Genomic DNA, 21213 nt, shown 5'->3' with positions numbered 1-21213 from the left:
CAGCGACATGGACTGGATAAGTTTTGGATTTACATTGCACTCTCATCTAAATTTTCATTTATTTATTTATTTTTGGAACAGCACTTGATTCACAGCTCCATGGCTGGGTCACGATTTGCATTTCAAAGTACACACTTCATCATTAACACCAAGTCCAACACTTTGAGTGAACCTGCTTTTGCTCTGCAGCAATGCAACCTAGATACAATGCAATGCTTGATGGAATTTCCAGCTAAAGCCGACTGAAACCGGACTAGACGTGATACGTAAGGTGAAATCCATTAGGACTGAAGTCAGAAAGATGCATAAATGAGCAGCAATAAGCATTAGTTACAAATATTGAGAGCCTAATACTTTTTTCCATTATACAATTAACATCCCCCAGATTTAATGCTTTCTCTGTGAAATAATTAAAGCATCTAAAGTGAACAGCTGAAATAACAGACTTGCTCTTTACATGGTGCAGCGTGGGAAGTCAGACACTCTTAGGTTAGGACACGTAGAAAGACAGATGCATGATTTTTTTTGCACTTTACTAAACAAATACAACTTTGTGAGCATTGACATCCTCACAGAAAAATGGAAATACACTGTAAATGTACTTAAATTAATGTCTTTTGCATCATTTTATTTTGTCCTACTTTCAGCATACACATTCATCATCACAGGTGAATACATTTGGAGAGTTTATATAAGACTTAATCCAAAGTTTTTACATAGCTGAGATGTACTTTTTATATGACATTTTTATTTGGCTGCCATATGAACTTATATGAACTCATATGAACATATGAAGCATTCAATTCAGTGCTCCTATAAGACCTAAATACAGTAACTGCAACTCCAGAGGGAAGGATGTCAACTTATAATAAATTTTTCAGTATTTACTGAATTCGCTGTTAGAACAGAAAGTGCTGTGGATGTAAGCAAATATGAATACATTGTTTGAACGAATGGGTACAGTTACCAATAGGCGCACTCTACTGTACTTGTTATTTAGAAGGCTGCCAGAAAGCTTCACAGGGTTGTGGTGTGAGTGGGGTGTGTCAGGAAAATGATCTCACAGGGTGCAATAAAAAAAAAGTTTAATGAGTAGGACATGAAGCCGGATGATGGATTTACAGTGTTCTCTATTATTATTATTATTATTATTATTATTATTATTATTATTATTATTGCACTGAACATGCAAGCAGGAAAAAAGAAGCCTGATACACATCTCTAGCTGAGATAAATTATGAACTAGAGTAATGTCATTGTCAGAGCCAGAATTCACACAGTTAAACCTAGCGAGTTTTTCCAGTTATTTCTGGAGGTAGAGTGGGTGGATATGAAAGAGGAAGAAGGAAGGAAGGAATGTAGGAAGGAAGGAAGGAAGGAAGGAAGGAAGCAAGGAATGTAGGAAGGATAGAAGGGAGGAAAGAAAGAAAGAAAGAAAGAAAGAAAGAAAGAAAGAAAGAAAGAAAGAAAGAAAGAAGTTTGGGCTACACCCAGTGGTTTTAAGTAAAATAGTCATTACAATAATAATAATATTAATAATAATAATAATAATAATAATAATAACAACAATAATAATAATAGTAATAATAATAATAATACATATTTTTATTTATTTATTTATTTATTTATTTATTTATTTATTTATTTATTAATTCTTTTAAGAAGAATGTACACTTGAGAGTCCCACTTCTGTGACAATCAGCAGTTCAGAGATATCTAGCGAACATGTTTCAGTATATAAACTGAAATCTGTAAAACGGTATCGTTACTTCAGCTACACTGGAATTTCTGTATCTTGACTCCATCTGGTGATTATTAAAACTCCTCTCACTGCTGATGCTCCAGTTTATTCTCAGGCTTAGTTACAGATCCATCCTTCATGAGCTTCAAAGGTCATAATATCTTGTGCCTTATGATATGATTAGCTAGATTACGATTAGATATAGTGAGATTCTGCCTTCCAGTTAAAATAAGGCCTTGATTCAATTTAAACATAAAATCAAATATAGAGAACAGAGAATATTAATGTCAAATGTATGCACTCTTTCATCATAGACCTTACAAAAAAAAATCCTCATACAGATTGCCGTGAAATGAGAAACATTATGTGAGAAAAAGCTGGCAGTTCCGGTTCTAAATACATTTTAATCAGGCACTTTAACAAATACAGTACAGATGTACTTTTGTCCAGGAGACTGTAATGAAATGGTCAACGAGTCCTGATTAACATTTACAAAAGCAGAATAAAACAGCTATTTATCCTTTGGATTATAAATTACAAAGGCTGGAGAAGTGACAAGCGTGAATTTAGAGAGCAACATTATTTATAAAGTACAACACAGTAAGGTTTATGGTGACTTTACAGAGAACACAATTCAAATGAATCATGAATCTAAACATCTGCACATTTATTTTTTTCCTCAGAGACATCATAGATATGGCACATCCTGAATTTCACAGTTAATTGGATTCAGATGTTGCTTGTTTATGCAACAGTACATGATTAGCTATCTATAAGACACCTAAATAAAAGCAGCAATGGCAGAGAGAAAGAAAAAGTAATTATACTACAAACTCACACACACACACATGCACACACACACAAAAGAAAATCACCAGACTGTAATAGTGATAGTGTAATACTGCTCACAAAACTGCCTAACTCTATTATTTGGGGGAAATCAAGTTTACTACAATGAGCAGCTAGCAATTATTAGGCACAGTGCGACTGGGAGATGATAAAAGAAATAGCAATTTTGTGGAAATGTTACAACTTGATCATATTAAAATGCAATTAAAAAAATATACATGTAAAACCTTGCAAAACCTTCATGGAAAAAAAAAAGAAAAAAAGAAAAGTACAGAAATACAAACAAAATGAAATGGACAGAATACAGCCTTAAAATAATTCTGTGGTAAATGTGGTATCACTTTATAAAAATGAACACTTACTTTTTTAAATTAAGCTCAAATTAGACAGATTTATCGTGTTATTGCCCTTTGGCCGCTCCCTTTTTAGGGTCACCACAGCGGATTATCCGGACTGCATATTTTTATTTATTTTTATTTCGTTTATTTACGATGACCTTCCTGACTCAACACTCCTATTTTATCTGGGCCTGGGACTGGCACAAAGAGTTAACCCCTCTGTAGCTGGGTCAGTTATCTGCCCGAGAATCAAACCTAGGGTGCGGTGGTTTATTCGTTATAGATTAGTCTTAACTAAGAACTCTTTGCTTCAGGTAGAGATTTGCTATGAAAAAAAGTGACTAATAATTACACTATTACTTGTGCTAATGCACAGTAAACACTGAATTAAACTTATACAATCTTCTGGGCATGAGAATCTCCTTTTATTGTCCCTAATTCTGCTAATTCTTTTATTAGCTCCATCTTGAACCTTAACACCTAATAAGAAAGAATTAAACTAATAAATGAATTACAATTAGTAGCTTGTATAACAAAGATTTCAAGCGTTATTGCCATTTATTGCAATGAATAATAAAATTTTCAGTCATCTTTACATATATCTTAATACAGGTATAAAGATATATGTAAATATTTTTATACATTTCAATTTTTACATTGTTATACGTGTATTTATTTATACATATTTTTCTTTTTCTTTTGGCTGCTCCCTGTTTGTGGTGGCCAAAGTGGAAACGTGGTTCGCATATTAGGTTTGGTGCAGGTTTTACACTGGATGCCCTTCCTGGTGCAACCCTCCCATTTTTATCCAAGGTTGGGAGTTAAGGCACTGAGAGTTAACTCTTCAGTGGCTGGGTTAGCATCCTGCCAGGGAATCGAACAATGACAGAATGGGGATCCTGCCGCTAGGCCACCAGGAGGTTCATAAATATTGAATAACAATATTACAAAAGTCTAATTTGAGTTTAACTAATCCTTAATTAAATCCTTGTATGTGGTCTTTAAAATAAAGTGTTACCTGAAATCTAGCTGTAGTTTATTCCCATGTGAATGAAAGGCACAGCCATGTGTTCTAAACACATCATTAACACTCTTAACAAGGCATCGTTTAACTCTCTCCAAAATAGAGTACATTCAATATTTTTTTTAATTGCATGATGTTACCTTTCCAGCTAAAGCAGCATTTTCTATTCCTTCGAATGCAACCGTAAGTAAACACGGATAAAGCTTTGATTCTGGTAAACAGTACGAAAAAAAAGAAAGGCCTGGAAAATTTGTAAGACAAGAAGAAACGAAAATGATATAAAGTCTTTAGAATATTTCATGTATATTACAGGCCAAAAATAGACTAACATTTTTAACAGCCAACAATTAAATATATTGGCAATAGTTACTTTTATATATAAAGCTTTTTAATGCCGAATCAAGAAAATCTTGAAACTAGATAGGACATTTCTGGTGCCTTTTTTTTCATTTAGCCAAAATAACTGTAGCAATTTCGTCAAAACCATCTTAAGTTTTATCAGCATTATAAAATGATGCCAATGAAATTATATTTTTATTCTTTTTTTTGGCCTGTAGTATAGATTTGTAAAGCTGATGCAAATTCTGTACCTCAGTGCTGTACCGTAATGTTGTTCAGATGCACATTCAATTAGTTTCTTCAGAAAGATCTTACTGTTACAATTCTCCTTAGAACTTACTGCCAAACTGCCTTCAGCAGCAAATTATAATTGAGAAGCAAAATGCCAAAATGCCAAGCAGATTTCCAGTTCCAGCAATGCACATTATTACAGGTACAAAAAAGTGTTTAAAAAAAAAAAATCAAGTGCTGCCACAAGCTGCCATGAGAAAAATGGGTGTATTGAATAGAACGTGAGATGGCTTTTTTCCTGCTAAATTGTATGTAGAATCAGAATCTTTATTTGGAAAAAGTCTATCAGAGTAAGGCAGATATGATATAGATGGTTCACTTTACTCTGGCCTTTGTTGTCCAATCTATTTTACAAAAAAAGTTAGGACAATAACTACAGTACTGACAAACAAACAAACAAATCTGGAAAGTCTTCTCACTTAATAATTGTACTGAATACTGCTGTTCTTGCTAATAAAATGGTCAAACCATAAGGTGAGAGTGCTTATGTGTCAGGATAAAACTGCTCGTTATTTCTAATTTATTCATTCTTAGTGGGGTTAGCTATGTATGCCCATAGTGTAGAAGGAGAGCAGCATAAGTCACTAAATGCTTCATAGTCTTATGTCTGGTCAACCTGTAAAAAATTTGCTCCTTTATAAATACTGAAAAAGGACTAAAAAAAAAAAGTTGTTCATAATATCAAAGAAAAAGTAAGAACATCATTTTAACACTGATAGAACACTTGGGAAACTAAAACAAAATCTTGTTACTTATTATTACGCTCACATATATACAAATTCAAAAGTATAACAGTTTAATCAGAAAACGGTATTAATGAATGCCATTTTCTAGTCCAGAAAAACACAAATATCAGTACAAAAATATATCATACAAAAAAGTCTTACTTTTAAAAACATTAACATCAAAATTAGCTCCCGTGTAAAATGTGCAAATGCAGGAGATAGCACATGTCTGTTGCTATCTAGTTATGTTTCCTGGAGAGAGCATTTTTATAAGTCACTGTCTGCGTCCATCATGGTAATTAAACACTGCACCCTCAACTCTCTGGCCAGCCAGTGAGGCAACATGACATTTCACATGACATTATCACCATGCTGGAGAATTGTCATGTACAGGGTCCTGAGTCAAGTAGGATGCTGTACGAACAGTAGAAAACTTGAAAAGGTTAAATCCTAAGCTCAGTCTCCTCACTGTGCTCTACAGAGTGTTCATTTGTACTAATAATTGTGGCAGATGGGCCGTGGGAAACGCCATATGGTGAAATGGCCGGAGAACGGGCTGCAAGTGGGGATAGGGAGGGTGAAAAACTGGGTGACATGGCTACTGAAGAGACTGAGCCATCATGGCTGATCGGTGATCTTTTTAAAGTGGACACATGGGGAAGAGTTCGTCCAACAGCAGGTTTTGGAATGACAGTTTTAGCCCCAGGATGAGCTACTGATGTGATAAGAGGAGGGGGGTCAATTCGAGGCTTGGGGTCTGCTTTTGCTTTGGGTTGAAAAGGGCGGCGTGGGTTAACTGGGGCATTCTCATCCTTTAACCGAGCAATTTCTGTAAATACATTGGCCAGTGGCTGGAACTGAGGGCACCAGTTAAGGAGGTAGTCCCAGTTGTAGCTGCCTCTCAGTTCCTCATCACTAGCCACTATTGCTGTGAGAGAACCATCCACTATGGGTTTCCCATCCTCAGGGAATGTGTAGTCTTTTGACTGAGAGATGTTAAGTCCTCTTCCTACCCCAAGATATCCCCCACCATCATCTCGATACACTGCAGTATGGCCTGACAAAAGACTTCCACTCAAGCTTCCCATCTTTTTTCCTTTAAGCCACTGATTTATGTCCATTCCTGGCTCACCAGAGATATCTGAGAGCTGATCAGCATCTTGTTGGATACCAGAATCTGGTCCACGGGCAGATATATGCTCCTGCATGGAAGACGAAATACTAGAAACACGTGGATACTCATTAATCATGCGGATCTCGTCATCCTCTGCTGCTTCTGCCTCAGCTGAGCCTCTACCACTAGAGTGAGAAGGATCCAAAGACCCTCCTCGAGTGTATGGTCCTCCAGCTGCACTCTGGTCTTCAGAATATCCAGGTAGAGCTTGGTGATAAAGCTTTTCACTTCCATGGACTTTGGGTTCATCAAGAGTATCTAGTACTGTACCAGGGGTCAGCATTCTAGCTTGATTCTCTTGGTATTTCTTCCTTCTATATCGCAGGAAGTAGAGCACCACAGCAATTATTATTAACACCACTATAGCTGCCAAGGATGCAGCAATGACACTAGCTAATAGAATGTTCATGTCTGTAGTTAAACCAAAGGATGTATGAGTGACATCAATGAAAACCTTTGCATTGGCTACACGGGAACTCTCCAATGGGCTATGTGCTATCACATCTAGTGTCACTTGCCGGGTCTCCCTTTTAGATCGGCTGACATGGCGGGCATAAGCATCCATCTTGAGGGAAATCACTCCTGTTGAGATATTGACCTCAAAGTAGGGAGAGGATTCTGCTAGACTGTATAGGACAATACCATCTACACCCCCATCCTCATCTTTGGCAACCACATGGCCGATGCTCTGTCCCTTCTTTGCTCCTTCAGGGACGTGAAAGTCCACATTTGAACTGGTAAATACAGGGTCATACTCATCTTCTCCAGTCACGTACACCTGAACCGTAGCAGTTGCAGAGTAGTTTCCTGCATCCATTGCTACAGCAACAAAGTAAAATGTGTTCATCTTCTCAAAATCAAAACTGAAACGAGTTCGAATCTCACCAGAGGTCTGGTTAACCATAAACGACTCTCTTCCATTTCCTGATTTATCCATTATGTAATATTTCAGCTGACCGAATGCCCCTGCATCATGATCAATAGCATGCAGGATTGTGACAAGGGTGTTCTGAGGCTGATTCTCTCTAATACTTGCTGTCACTGTTTTAAGGGGAAAGAAAGGTCGATTATCATTGATGTCCTTAATCTCTATAGTAACAGGAGCAAGAGCAAAGTGACCATGTCCATCTGAGGCTTGCACAATAAGTATGTGAGATGGCTCTTGCTCGTTGTCTAAAGACCTCCGCAAACGGAGAGCACCAGTCCACTGGTCTAATGAGAAGAGCTCACTTTCATCTCCAGATATGATCGAGTAGTGCACGTCTCCATTAGGTGTGGAGTCCGGGTCTAAAGCAGATATCTGAAGTATATCTTTTCCAGTCTCAGCACCTTCGCTTAGAACAATGCTGTATTCTGCCCTGCTGAAGGCTGGTGGATTGTCATTAGTATCCATTACTGTGATTACGACAGGGACACTTGAGCTTCGTTGGGGAATGCCACGGTCTGAGGCAACAATAGTGAGATTATAGGTGTTCACATCTTCAAAATCAAGCCTGTCAGCTAAGACTAAAGTTCCAAATATCTGAAATCCACGGCCCTCTAGAAAGCGTACGCTACTTTCAACTTGAAAGGCATTGCCAATGTTTCCACTGGCAATGGCAAAGTCAAATCCACAGTTGTCCCTAGACAAATCTCCATCCACAGCCTCTAGTGTGAGGATGGTGGATCCAGGTGGCTCGTCCTCTGATACAGCTGCTCTGTATTCAGTTTGGTGGAACACGGGGGTATTATCATTGATATCTGACATATGGACTTGCACTGTGGTAAGACCAGTCAGTGACGGATTACCACCATCACAAGCTTCGATTACTACCAGAAAGGATGGACGCTCGGAATCAAACTCAGTGCTCTGTTTGATGAAGAGGGTGCCTGTATGAAAACAAAATGTTATGTATTGAACTAACATCTGAATCAAACAGATACCAAGCCCACAATAATGCAATTTTTGGGATTATTATGACAAACAAATAACAAGCACTTACCATTATTTGGGTCAATGTAGAATAGGTCTCTTGTTGACACAACTCTATATGTGACCTTGCCATTCTCTCCAGAATCTTGGTCAGTGGCAGTCACAGTAATAACAGAACTACCGGAAGGAGAATGCTCAGCAAGTGTCACCTGAGAAAAAAAACCCACCATATTTATTCTTGGCTTTTAAAAACTACATAGACAAAATCACTAAATACACACATAACTGGGCAACTGTCAATATAAAGGCAATTGGGAAACAAAATGATTTAACACAATGAAAAATATCTTTGAGAACAGAACTACTGAATATTATGTGTGATGGTGCAATATTTGGTACAGACCAATCAAAATCTGCCTTTTCCAACAGATTTTGATTTAGGTTCATAAACAAAATATTCAACTTTTGCATTGGACTGCACCTGGTAAAGGTCCTGTGTGAAGACTGGAGCATTATCATTCACATCCTCCACAAGTACTGTCAAGTTGGCCTCACTCTGGTGCACAGAATCGGATGTTCGGACAGTCACAGTATACCAAGTCCTTTCTTCATAGTCGAGCTGGCCAGTAAGAGAGAGCCCTCCTCCATAGCGATGTATTCCAAACTTCCCCAGGGAATTTGTGTCCAGGTGCAGTGTATAAGACAGGGCCGGACCAGTGTCCACATCATTCCCGGTCACTTGGGTGATCACTGTCCCAATCAGTGTGTCTGGAAGGAGCAAAATAGTTAAGATCCTGAAACTGATTTATAATGAGGTCACTTACAATAATACTGTGTGTACATGAGTAGGCTATTACAGCTTTTCTGCCTTAGGCTGTCATGTCCATGTATTTGCTTTTAATTTTCACAATCCCAGGAAAACATGATACTACATCCTTCTGACAGGATATGATCACCAAGATCTTTGGGGGAGAGGTGGTAATTGTAATTGAGTTGACCTTTCAGCTCTGTTAGTCTGGCTGTTTGCCCAATGCAGACCAGAGTGGCTAGATTTCACAGATAACTTCAATGGTACTGAGTTCACCCAACAGTCAACTCACTCTCAGGAACTCGCACTTCACGAGGAATTGGAATAGTGGGCCGGTTGTCGTTCTGATCCACTATGATAACAGTGAGAGTGGCAGAGCCTGCTAATCGAGGGCTGCCCCTGTCAGTGGCTGTGATGACAAGCCTGAAAACACACAAAAATTAAATTAATTAATAATTTGGATTAAAAGGAGGACATTGCCACAATCACAGTGTGAAAACACAAGTGAATGCCAAAGGAGTTAATACTTAGTCTGTGTCCAAATTTCTCTGTCCATGATGGCAGCTGTTGAGATGCTTCCTGTGAGAGGGTCAATCTTGAACAGTCCGCTCATGGACGATGACCTGATGGAGTAGGTCACCTGTCCATTCTGACCTTGGTCAAGGTCGTCTGCCAGAACCTGAGGAAATTACAAATTTGGAATGAAAATACAGGCGGATTTACAACAGCTGCTCCAACGTAATGTGAGACTGGAAGCAATATTGGGTTTGGAACGTTCCTTTTTTTTTGGGAAAAAAAAAAAAACGAGGGAAACAACTGAGGCTGTTACGAACAGCTGAGATGATATTTTAATCACTGCTAGTGAAAACACTGAAATAAAAGCAATGGAAACTTTATTTGTCTACAACAAATCTGTTTCATTAAAAGTCATGGGAAAATTTCACTCAATTTCACTCTTTCACCACTATAAAAACACTGGAGGAAAGTGACTGTATAGTACCTGAATGATGGGGTAATCATAACCCTGGGCTTCCCTAACATAAGCAATGTAATTGTGGAGCTGAAAGCGTGGCAGGTTGTCATTAACATCCTGCAGGATGAGGTTAACTGCCATGAAGGAACTGGAGGATGCAGTTTCAGCCTTGATCACTAAGCGAAGTCGAGGGGTCTCCTCAAAATCCAGCCCTCTGGAGCTCTCCACCCATATTTCACCTAAATATACATTTGATGTATATCAGTGCTGCGTGTTCTCACCGGCCAAGGTCTAATTCAGAATTCTCTTTGCAGACTTACCTGTAATGGAGCTGATGCTGAACGACTGTAACTTATTACCACTAAAAATGCTATATGTAATTCCACTCCGGGAGCCATCAGGATACTGGGCTTGAATCTGCACCACAGCAGTACCTTAAGAAAACCACAATGCAGATATGATTACACCACTAGCACATTTCTAAATGAACCTTGTGTCATTAAGTAACATATGGTATTTAAATCATATCACAAATTCAGTAATGTCACTTAAATTAGGGGTTAAAACAGTGGCAGCTTGTCTATGAGGTCAGGTGAGTCAGAGACCCATTAAATACCATACACCAAAGGTTTATGGACACCTGACCAGCACATCAATAAGTGCTTTTTGAACAATCCATATTACATGTAGTCTCCCTTTTCTTATAATAATTTCTAGTCATCTAGAAGGCATCTAGAAGACACTAGAGTTCAGGCACTGCTATCAGGTGGGTAGGCTTGAGTTGCAATCAGGATTCATCCCAAAGGTATTCAGTGGTGTTGGAATCCACTCCATTTTTTTCTTCACAGAGCTCATTTTGTGCATGGGGCATCATCATTCTAGAATAGGATTGGGCTACTTAGGTCGAAGGAAGGATAGGAAGGAAGGAAGGATAATTGTAATGCTATTATATATATATTATATATATATATATTATATATATATATAAGACATCCTATACAACTATGTGCTTAAAGCGTTGTGGCACCAGACTAGATAAGGTACATGCATTTGTTACTGTATATCTTCTATTCCAAACTATTTTAAAATATAATCTACATCCACCCAGATCTTGTTTAACAGCAAGTATTTAGAATTAATTCTAATATCTGACCACAAATAAGGGAAAAGTGTAATTGCAGACAGGGTCTATAATGTACAGAAGCATTTCTATGACAGGGGAATTGGATCACATGGCTAATGTTGATATGTCAGACATGCATGTGACCTCATTAACGCAGATAAAGGCTGAGAAAAAGAAGTAAAATATATCAGTCTGAAACCTGGCAACCTTGGATAATAATATAAGCTATTTTGTGTGTTCATCGCACTCTGTGACATTGGCAGTAAGAAATGCTGACACAACCACTGTAGTGAACACAGTAAAAACCACTCAAGTCAAGCTGCATTAACATTTTAATCTAGGACAATAATCTATGTATAAAAACAGTAACTGTGTATTAAGATTCTTCATGTTGAATAAAACACATTGCTCTGCAGCTACAAGCTGCTCAAGTGTAACACTGTTGTAGATTATAGATTTAAATAAAGTTCCCAGCCTGAACATATTTCTATTAAGTTTATGCTTCACTAAGCCTGATATAAACAAACAGTGCATAATAAAGCACTGAACATATTCACTGGTGAGTAATGAAACCTGACATATCTTTTACCTTAAGAACATTTATTTATTTATACTATTTCTAGCATTTGGTAGACTCCCAGATTGACTTAAATTTTATTTCTTACACCTCATGTTATACAAATAAGCAACTGAGGGTTAAGGGCCTTGGTCAAAGAGCCAGTGGAGGCTTGGTGGACCTGGGATTTGACCTTGCACCCTTCTGAGTGGTACATAGTCCAACACCTTAGCCAACAGGATACCTCATCCCCTAAACATTTTTGCACATATGACTTGTGCATTCCCAAATCCATAACAACAGGTCCAAACAGATGCTTAATACTGACTTCTGAAGCTCTGGCACAATCATACAGCTTACATCACATCATAGAGGGCAAAGTACTGTATACTCTAGACAGTATCATACCTTTGGCTGCATTTTCTTGTAGGCTGACATCCCTGGAGTTGCGACTAAAGCGGATTCCATTGTAACTCTGTTCACGGATGTAGACCACCACCACTCCCAGTGAGGACTGTGGAGGGCTGCCTTGGTCCATGGCCTGGACTATGAGTGTCCTCTGGTTTTGAGTAAGGCCATGAAGTCTCTCAGTGGGCTGAATGTCTCCTGTCAATGAGTTAATGGTGAAGCCTTTTACAGGGTTGGCAAAACGATAGAAAACAGAACCATTAGCCCCGAAATCCTTGTCCTCAGCTCTCATGGTGGCCAGCACGCGATGACTACCAAAGCTACTGCTGGACACATTTATGATGAGTGGATCTGTGATGAAAAAGGGTGTATTGTCGTTCACATCAAGGATGTGAATAGTCACGTGAGCTGATGAATTGCGAGGATTGCTAGCAGAGGAATCCACAGCAAACACCTGGAAGCTGTAGGATGCAACCTTCTCCCTGTCAAGTTCTGCAGCTGTGACGATACGACCGTTGTGCTGGTCCACAATAAACATACCCCTGGACTCTTGACTCAAGAAGTAGACTACCTGGCCATTGGAGCCTTCATCCTTGTCAATGGCAGTCACCTCAAGAACGAAAGTGCCTTCTGGGGCATCTTCATCAATCTCCACCATGTAGCTGCTACTGGTGAAAACAGGACTGTTGTCATTGAGGTCCAGGATGCTGATGTCCAAAGTGGCAGTGTTGCTCAGGGAAGGAGTGCCTAGGTCTCGAGCCTCCACAGTCAGGGTGTAGCGGGCTTGCTTCTCTCTGTCCAAAGCTCTGGATGTGGACAGTGTACCAGATTTCTTGTCCAAGTGAAAGTCACTTAAAGGGTCCCCATCTTAAGAAAAAAATAAAACCAATGCAAATCATAAGGTATTCAATGTGGATAATATTATTTAATTAGTAACTCATCTTGATTGGTTTATCATTTTGTGCATTTTTGAAGCCTCTCCTTTAAGATCAGAACACGAGAACCATAGAGGGGAAAATACCACTGCTATTACTACTACAGTACTAAAATAATAATTACTTGTTTTAAATTTGTGGAATTGTTATTATGAGTGTGTGTGATTATTATTATTATTATTATTATTATTATTATTATTATTATAATTAGTATATATCCATCATATATATAAATATATATATATATAAAAAGTGATAAAGTAAAGTGACGTGACATACGGCTAAGTACGGTGACCCATACTCAGAATTTGTTCTCTGCATTTAACCCATCCAAAGTGCACACACACACCGTGAACACACACCCGGAGCAGTAGGCAGCCATTTATGCTGCGGCACCCGGGACGCAGTTGGGGGGTTCGGTGCCTTGCTCAAGGGCACCTCAGTCGTAGTATTGCCGGCCCGAGACTCGAACCCACAACCTCAGACTCTCTAACCATTAGGCAACGACTTTATCCTTCTGGCTAAAATATATTTGTATTTAAAGACCTTTTAAGTACTGTCAATCAATCAATCAATCAATCAATGAAAATGATCAAAATGGCAAAATGTTTTTGACACATTTAGAATATCTCTCTATATCTCATGATGCTGTCTCAAAGTAAATGTTTACCCCAGGTGTTCTTGGTATATGTGAAGGATATCTTGTTCACAGGTTCACTGTATATTAAAATAAAATGCAAGTACAATAAAATGTACCGTATTTCACAAAATACTAAAAGTGGCTTCTTGAAAACTTTCCTAGACCATTCGACAAAATTAGTGACAACCGCTGTCAACTCTGAGTTTATGATTCCACATACCACATAATCACTTTTATGATCCCACATTGGAAGACACATAAAACATAAACAAGAACAACTTGCAAACATATAAACGCAGAGTTTATGGCTTCAGCAACTCTTACCTGTGATTTTATACTGTATGAGCCCACTGTCTCCTGAGTCCAGGTCAGTTGCTCTCAGAGTGAACAGAGTCACCGGCTCCTGGTTTTCTGGCACTTCAAGATTATAATACACTCTGCCAAAAGCAGGCCTGTTGTCATTCTCATCCAGCACTGTGATACGCACTGTGGCCTTGGCAAAGTTTGACGGAAAACCGCCGTCTTTGGCATAAACTGTTTAAAACAAAGATTAACATGAAGAGAGTTTTTTTGCTTCATCATTTGAAAGAATTTCCTGCTCGTTTCCTGCAGCAGCTGTGTTATGACATTAAATTGGCATAAGTGAACACATTTTCAGTCATGAATTAAGCAATTACATGGACGCTTGGCAACTGGTGAAAGAAGAGCCAGATTTTCTGCTCAGTGTAATGCCGTAAACAAGCAATTTTTCTCTCAGTACCTGTCACAGTGTAGTCCTCTTTGGTTTCCCTGTCTAGGGATCTGGTGGTTGAGATAACACCTGTCACTGGATGGATTATGAAAACATCATCTCTCAGTCCTCCGTATGTCACTATGCCATTGCTCCCTATAATAATAATAATAATAATAATAATAATAATAATAATAATAATAATAATAAGAATAATAATAATAATAATAATAATAATAAGAATAATAATAAGAATAATAATAACAACAACAACAATAATCATAATAATATTTTTTTATTTATATATCCCTTCAATAAAAAATAAATAGAAATAATAAAGATTTTTAAAATCGAATAATTAAAAAAAAATAATAATTATGCTATAAATACCAAAACAGGAAGTGCTTTTAATTAAATGCCAAATGTTAGGAAAAAACATGTTTGCATAATCTATTAAATCTGTGTTACAAACAGACTGATTCTTTAGGCTCTATCTATCATTGCTCGCTCTCAGGGCACACACCACAATTGCCGTTAGTCACGCAGCAACTAAACTCGAGCACTGTGCTGAATCATTTTTTATTTGTTTTTTATTTGTTGTTTATACTGCTGTATTAGCATTTGGCCTTCCCCTTGGTTTTTAAGATGCCAGGTTGCGTGCTAAAGGCAAACAATCTGGCAAAGCATCACCTGTTTTCTGCCCTAATCGCTCCTAGAGAGTGAGTTTATAATCCTTCTGTTTTATTCACTCCTGAGTAAGGCCTAGAGAATGCAGCCCTAACTCAGCCAAATCCATTACTACCAATTAAATCCAGCCTCTGGTATTCACATGTGTAGCTCAAGCAAGCATGACAAAGATGTAAGAGGAAAATGGCTCTAATAAACACAAACGCTTGCCCCATTCTTGACAGGAACATGACGAACCTCCAACGTGCAAAGAAAGTTAAATTGACAGCAGCTGAGCAGAGTGTGGATTAAATCAACAAGGGACAAGCATCAGGAAGTTTATTATAAATCTATATCATACTGTAGCTACATGGCCTGGCATGTAACATTCAATAATAAACCATGACAAAATAATAAACTAGGATATTAAAGAATTACATTTTTTCAGTGAGCTTCATTTAGCTAAATCTTACCTTGGTCCAAATCCGAAGCCGAGACAACCAACACAGTGGCTCCTGCCGGCTGGTTTTCTGTGATGAAGGCCTCATATACGCTTTCTTCAAATACAGGCATTTCGTCATTCACATCAATCACCTGCACCGTCAGCTGCTGAGTACTGGACAGCCGGGGGACACCATGATCCTCAGCTACTAAGGTCAGATTAAACTGAACTTGCTCCTCACGGTTAATGAGCTTCAGGATAGAAAGAGACCCTGAGGGAGAGCAGATGCATGCTGAGAGTTTCTCAATGCACAACAGCTTTATTAACTACCTTAATAAGATTTCTTTCGCAATCATTACTTGATAACATTGTTTTCTCCTAGTTTAACACGCAGCTTAATGTTGATCCTTATTTTCATGTTCCCGCATGTAGTTAGCTGCTTGCATGCGATGCTCCCTGCCACATTCATAAAGTTAAGAGCACCCATGGTGAGCCAACGCCTCTCTGCGGTTTACAAATGAGATGAGAACTCAAAGATGGCTAGACAAGAAGGAGAAGAAAAAAAAACATCTCCCCACACTGAGCCGTCTTACCATACCTGAATGCGAATTATTTTGCCTCTGTAACAGGCCGCAGTTTATGAGTTTTTTCCACAGTCAACATTTCAGTGTTAGGAGGGAAAGAGCAAACACGAGCTCAAGACACGCAACGGCTCTGCCTGCCGTGCCCCGATGAAATTAGGCCTGCCCTCGCCTGGGATGCCAGCATAGCACGAACAGCCATTGATCTGATCTCTATTTCACGCTTTTGCACAACCCACCACACCCGTTCAGCAGCGATCAGCGTCACTGGAGGCTGTTTTGATTCTGGTTCTTATTTCTAGTAAGTCTCTTGCTAACAGTCAGCTAAGATTCCCCTGAGCCATTAATCTGGTTAGAATTACAAGTTCAAATAGATACAGCCTCTTTGACTCCGTGATGATCCGTCTCAGAGTAAAGAGCCCGCCTTCACGATCGTGCTGGGGTTAATGCTGGGAAAGGTTCGCTTTTAAGGAAAAAAAAAAAAATTCCCGGCTTCAAATGAATCCAAACACATTACATCGAGGTACAGGCAATACAGTTCGTGAGAAGGGACAGTGAGGATGCAATAATTTGGAAAAAAATGTTTGAAAAAGAAGGGGATTGTGGTGCAAACAGGGTCTGATCCCACATGGCATACAGGCTCCTGCACATGTTTGAACTGTTTCCATATTTGTGCAGTCTTCAGACTTGTTAGTTCAATGCCTGGTGGAGCTCACAACAAAGCCTGCTGAAGGAGAGAAACATGCCGCTCTGTCTGTCAGTCGGTCGGGTATGTCTGGAAATAAACACGCAGTAAATAGCTACCAGCAGTGTGAGGCATGATGTCTACTGCTCTCTGCTCTGCATCATAACAATGTACCAGTGATATAGTACTTCAGTCATTGACTTGGCCTTTTTACGTTCCTACACATGGACTTTTGGTTGTGGTTGTGTCTTTAACATGTAGTGCATTTTTAAACATTCACATTTACGTAGGCAAACCTTTGTGAATTTTTTCTTTGTAAATAATTTTTGTGTAAACACATTTGGGTAGACATTTGGGTAGACACGGACCTTTAGTGAATCTCTGACCGTTATTGCTGAACATTACACAAACCATACGGCTTTAAAATCAATTCCCAATACAGCAGAAAAGACAAAATCACGGTGGATCTGAGACATTGAGATGTCTCCTGGAACACTGAGATGCCAATCATGAACAAAATCACACACCTCAATCCACATGGGTGCAATTTTAAACCCAAACGGAGCTCACACAGACACAGAAAGAAAACAAACCAAGGACCCTGGAGCTGAGGCACCAAGAGGACATCCAGCACTAGAGACAGTGCATTTAGACTGTAATTTAATACATCATGATTTGTGTAAAATAGGGTGAGATGTTTTAGAATGTTTTACCTGTATTGGGGTTGACGCTGAACTTGCCCTCAGCATTTCCATCCTGTATGCGATAGGAAACACGACCGTTCTCACCCTGATCTGGATCCTGAGCCATAATGTATAGCAGGACAAATCCCACCGGCTGGTCTTCCATTACGCTGACCACTGCCGGTGAGGTAAACACAGGGGCGTTGTCATTGACATCTGTAATAAAGATCCGAGCTGTGACTTTACCATGACGTCGCTGATTCACATCATCAGCTGAATCGGTGGCTTGGACTACCAAGAGAAGTGATGAGATGTTCTCATGATCCAGAGACTGACCCAGGGTCAGAATGCCTGTGCTGCGGTCCAGCAGCAGAAGGTCTGGTTTGCTGGGCCACTGCTGAATAACAGAATAGCTCAGTTCACTGTTTGGGCCGCTCCCGTCCTTGTCAGCAGCCTGGAAAGTGTAGATAGAAGATCCAGGCTCCAGGTTCTCAGGCATCACAATGGTGACCGGATCTTCAGGAAACTGGGGCGAATGATCGTTACTGTCCTGCACGTTAATCTCCAAAGTGACAAAATGGCTCCTGGGAAGCGTGGTGGAGAAATCATCTACTTCAATTTGAAGCGTGTAGTGAGGTGCACGCTCAAAGTCCAGCTCACAGGCCAGATACACATCCCCGGTTTGGCGATCTATTACAAAGGTGCCGTCCTGATCCGTACCACCCACTATTGTGTAGGTGACCTGACCCGATTCAGGGAGTGACCGAGCGTCCGGATTTCGCACAGAACCTATGACTGAACCTGGCTTTGCCCCTTCTACTGGGTTCAATGAAATGGAGACCAGGTTGGAAGAGGAGGTCCCTTTATTAGAACTGAGAACCTGCAGGGAAAAAAAACACCACAAATATAACATTTCTAATTGTCTTTTAAACTGAATGTTTTGTTCCCGTTTATTTAAAAGAAAACAAGTGAAAACCAGTTCTTTGTGCCATTTAAAAACTGCAAAAAAAAAACAAAAAAAAAACCAAACCACTAACATCTTGTGGACTACATGTTTCACCATCAGTCAAAAAAAAAAAAAGACTTCTTGGACATTTTACAGGCCCAAACAAGCCTTCTGGCGTTAATCATAGTTAATCAGATGGCTTTACAACTGCCAGGAAAAATAATACTTGAGTAAAGAAAGCATAATCATAATAGGAAATTGTTAGAACATTTAAATTCATAATAAGTCATATTCTTTTAAAAATGGGTGATTTTTACACACCCCTAATAAGCAATCAGAGAAACTTCAAAGAACAAGTGGTTTGCAGTCTAATGGGAAAACCGCACGCTTTCCACTCTGCGTTCATGCAACATGTTTTAATAGTTATGAGAATAAAACAGAAAACAAGACAGATATATATGTATATACAGAGCCACAGAGGCTCAAGGAATGACGTACTGTATGTGAGACCAGACGGTCAGACAGATGGGCAGACACGAGCATGAGCAGACAAGCAGACAGACGGGAAAAGGATGTGGTGCCTGTTTGAGTTAGGGTCTAAGATTCATCACAATGAATAAATCAACATGGGACTGCTCAGAAATGTATTACTTATGGCATTCTATTAGGACAGATGAGAAAGATGGGATGAGATGTTTGAGAAAGACAGCGAGCTATAGCCAGCAACACAGGTGTTCATACATGAACTATTGACTGCGTCCATGTTGAACTCCCCACAGACACCTTCGTTACAATGGCAGAACAAATGAGATTCACCCGCAGCCAAAAACTCTCCTTAAATTTAATATGACAATGGAGTAATTAATTCCACATTTAATAATGAATTCACTATCTAAAACATGAACATGGAGGGCACGGTGGCTTAGGGGTTAGCACGTTCGCCTCACACCTCCAGGGTTGGGGGTTCGATTCCCGCCTCCGCATTGTGTGTGTGGAGTTTGCATGTTCTCCCCGTGCCTCGGGGGTTTCCTCCGGGTACTCCGGTTTCCTCCCCTGGTCCAAAGACATGCATGGTAGGTTGATTGGCATCTCTGGAAAATTGTCCGTAGTGTGTGATTGCGTGAGTGGATGAGTGTGTGTGTGTGCGCCCTGCGATGGGTTGGCACTCCGTCCGATGACGCCTGAGATCCCCCCGTGACCCGAGGTAGCTCGGATAAGCGGTAGAAAATGAGTAAGTGAGAGTGAGGTCACTTCCTCTCGCAATTTTTAAACTGATGACATCATAGAGACCAGACTTAACAGGCTCAGGCAAGGGAGCTTGCTTTAATCTGGTCGCGTATCAATTATCAGTCTTAAGTCTTTGTTTTGGAACGCATATGGGGAAAATGAAAAGATTTAAAAATCGCACAGCGACTTATTTTCCCAACATTTCCAAGCTGAGATTTACTACTGCTGCTGTCTGCTGAGTCTGTTTCAGTTTAGCTCGTTCGTAAATCATTATCTTCATTAACGGTCTCAGGGATATTTAGTCACAGAACTTTTTCATTGTTCAAAGAGCTACTGAACTCGTTCGAACCGAGGGAGAAGACCTTAGGCACTGTTACAGCAACACATATGAGAAATATTCTCTAGGACTCTCCAAAGTTTCACACACTATCATTCAAACTGTTGAAAACAACTGCTGGCATTAAAAAAGGGACCTTCGGGAGTTAGCTACTGGTAAACACATCTTTCTCAGGACATAAACTTACGTCTTTTTCTCGCAATAGATTCCAGGAAAGTGGCAGGCATGTAATAAGAGCTTATTACTGCACTTCCAGATTATTACACCAGCACTGTTGAATCCTACGATCCTATTAATCAGTGCACTATGTTCTATAAAAGCAGACAACTAGTACAGCTGCAAAAATGTATAGTAATGGACTTCACAATCATCTATTATATAGGATATTTAATGGGATTTAATACAGCACAATTCAATTATGTTGTATAGAGCTTTTAACAATTAACAATGGTCTCAAAGCAGGTATAGGAACAGAATAAAAATGTTAAAGCTTATAGTTTAAAATGAAGTTATTATTTATCTATAACATCTATCCCTAACGAACAAGCCCGAGGTGATGGTGGTGAGAAAAATCTCCCTGAGATGATATGAGGAAGAAACCTTGAGAGAAACCAGACTCAGAAGGGAACGTCATCCTCATTTGAGCGACATTTGAGAGACGCTGAATTAAAAATAATGTCCTTTCTACAACAGTCTGTAGCAATCAATTCATCATTAACAAACTGCAACCTAAACAGATAGTGTAGATTTTTTCTGTAAAGCAACATTTATTTAGCCATTTTTAAAAATGCTGATATTTGGAGCTTTTTTGTGATTTCTCCATAACATAAGCTACATTTATTTCGTATTAACTCTAGAAAGGAATAATACAAGAAAGCAGTTTTTCCACAATATTAAATGCAATTATTGATGGATAAAAAAGTAAGGAGTGATATTTCTTAATAAACTATGAAGTGGAATCGGGAAAGCCTTAGACAGAAGCATGAGAATACTTTAAAATGTGCTGTTATTTAAAAAAAAAGAAATAAATAAGTGAGTATACTATACTTACAAACGCACTGCGTACATTTTAGGTTGTGT

The 21213-nt window shown here is 39.2% G+C and overlaps 1 protein-coding gene across 1 annotated transcript in view; it reads right to left on the bottom strand.

Moving 5' to 3' along the window:
* Nucleotides 1-2393: 2393 nt before the first annotated feature.
* The window catches only part of dchs1a (dachsous cadherin-related 1a), a 125288-nt gene continuing 106468 nt past the window's right edge, over nucleotides 2394-21213 (bottom strand). Inside the window, exons 10-21 of the mRNA XM_060887740.1 lie at nucleotides 17654-18503; nucleotides 15706-15945; nucleotides 14597-14722; nucleotides 14161-14370; nucleotides 12262-13128; nucleotides 10495-10608; nucleotides 10202-10413; nucleotides 9729-9880; nucleotides 9494-9624; nucleotides 8875-9161; nucleotides 8464-8602; nucleotides 2394-8350 (exon numbers count right to left, since the gene is read on the bottom strand). Coding sequence (XP_060743723.1) covers nucleotides 5751-8350; nucleotides 8464-8602; nucleotides 8875-9161; nucleotides 9494-9624; nucleotides 9729-9880; nucleotides 10202-10413; nucleotides 10495-10608; nucleotides 12262-13128; nucleotides 14161-14370; nucleotides 14597-14722; nucleotides 15706-15945; nucleotides 17654-18503 — 5928 coding nt within the window. The 3' untranslated portion in view covers nucleotides 2394-5750. The remainder of the gene's footprint in view (nucleotides 8351-8463; nucleotides 8603-8874; nucleotides 9162-9493; nucleotides 9625-9728; nucleotides 9881-10201; nucleotides 10414-10494; nucleotides 10609-12261; nucleotides 13129-14160; nucleotides 14371-14596; nucleotides 14723-15705; nucleotides 15946-17653; nucleotides 18504-21213) is intronic.

This window comes from Tachysurus vachellii, chromosome 15 (assembly GCF_030014155.1).
Source record: "Tachysurus vachellii isolate PV-2020 chromosome 15, HZAU_Pvac_v1, whole genome shotgun sequence".
Classification (NCBI taxonomy): Eukaryota; Metazoa; Chordata; class Actinopteri; order Siluriformes; family Bagridae; genus Tachysurus; species Tachysurus vachellii.
The sequence above is the reverse complement of the archived record's forward strand: the minus strand, read 5'-3'. Positions and strand labels throughout refer to the sequence as shown.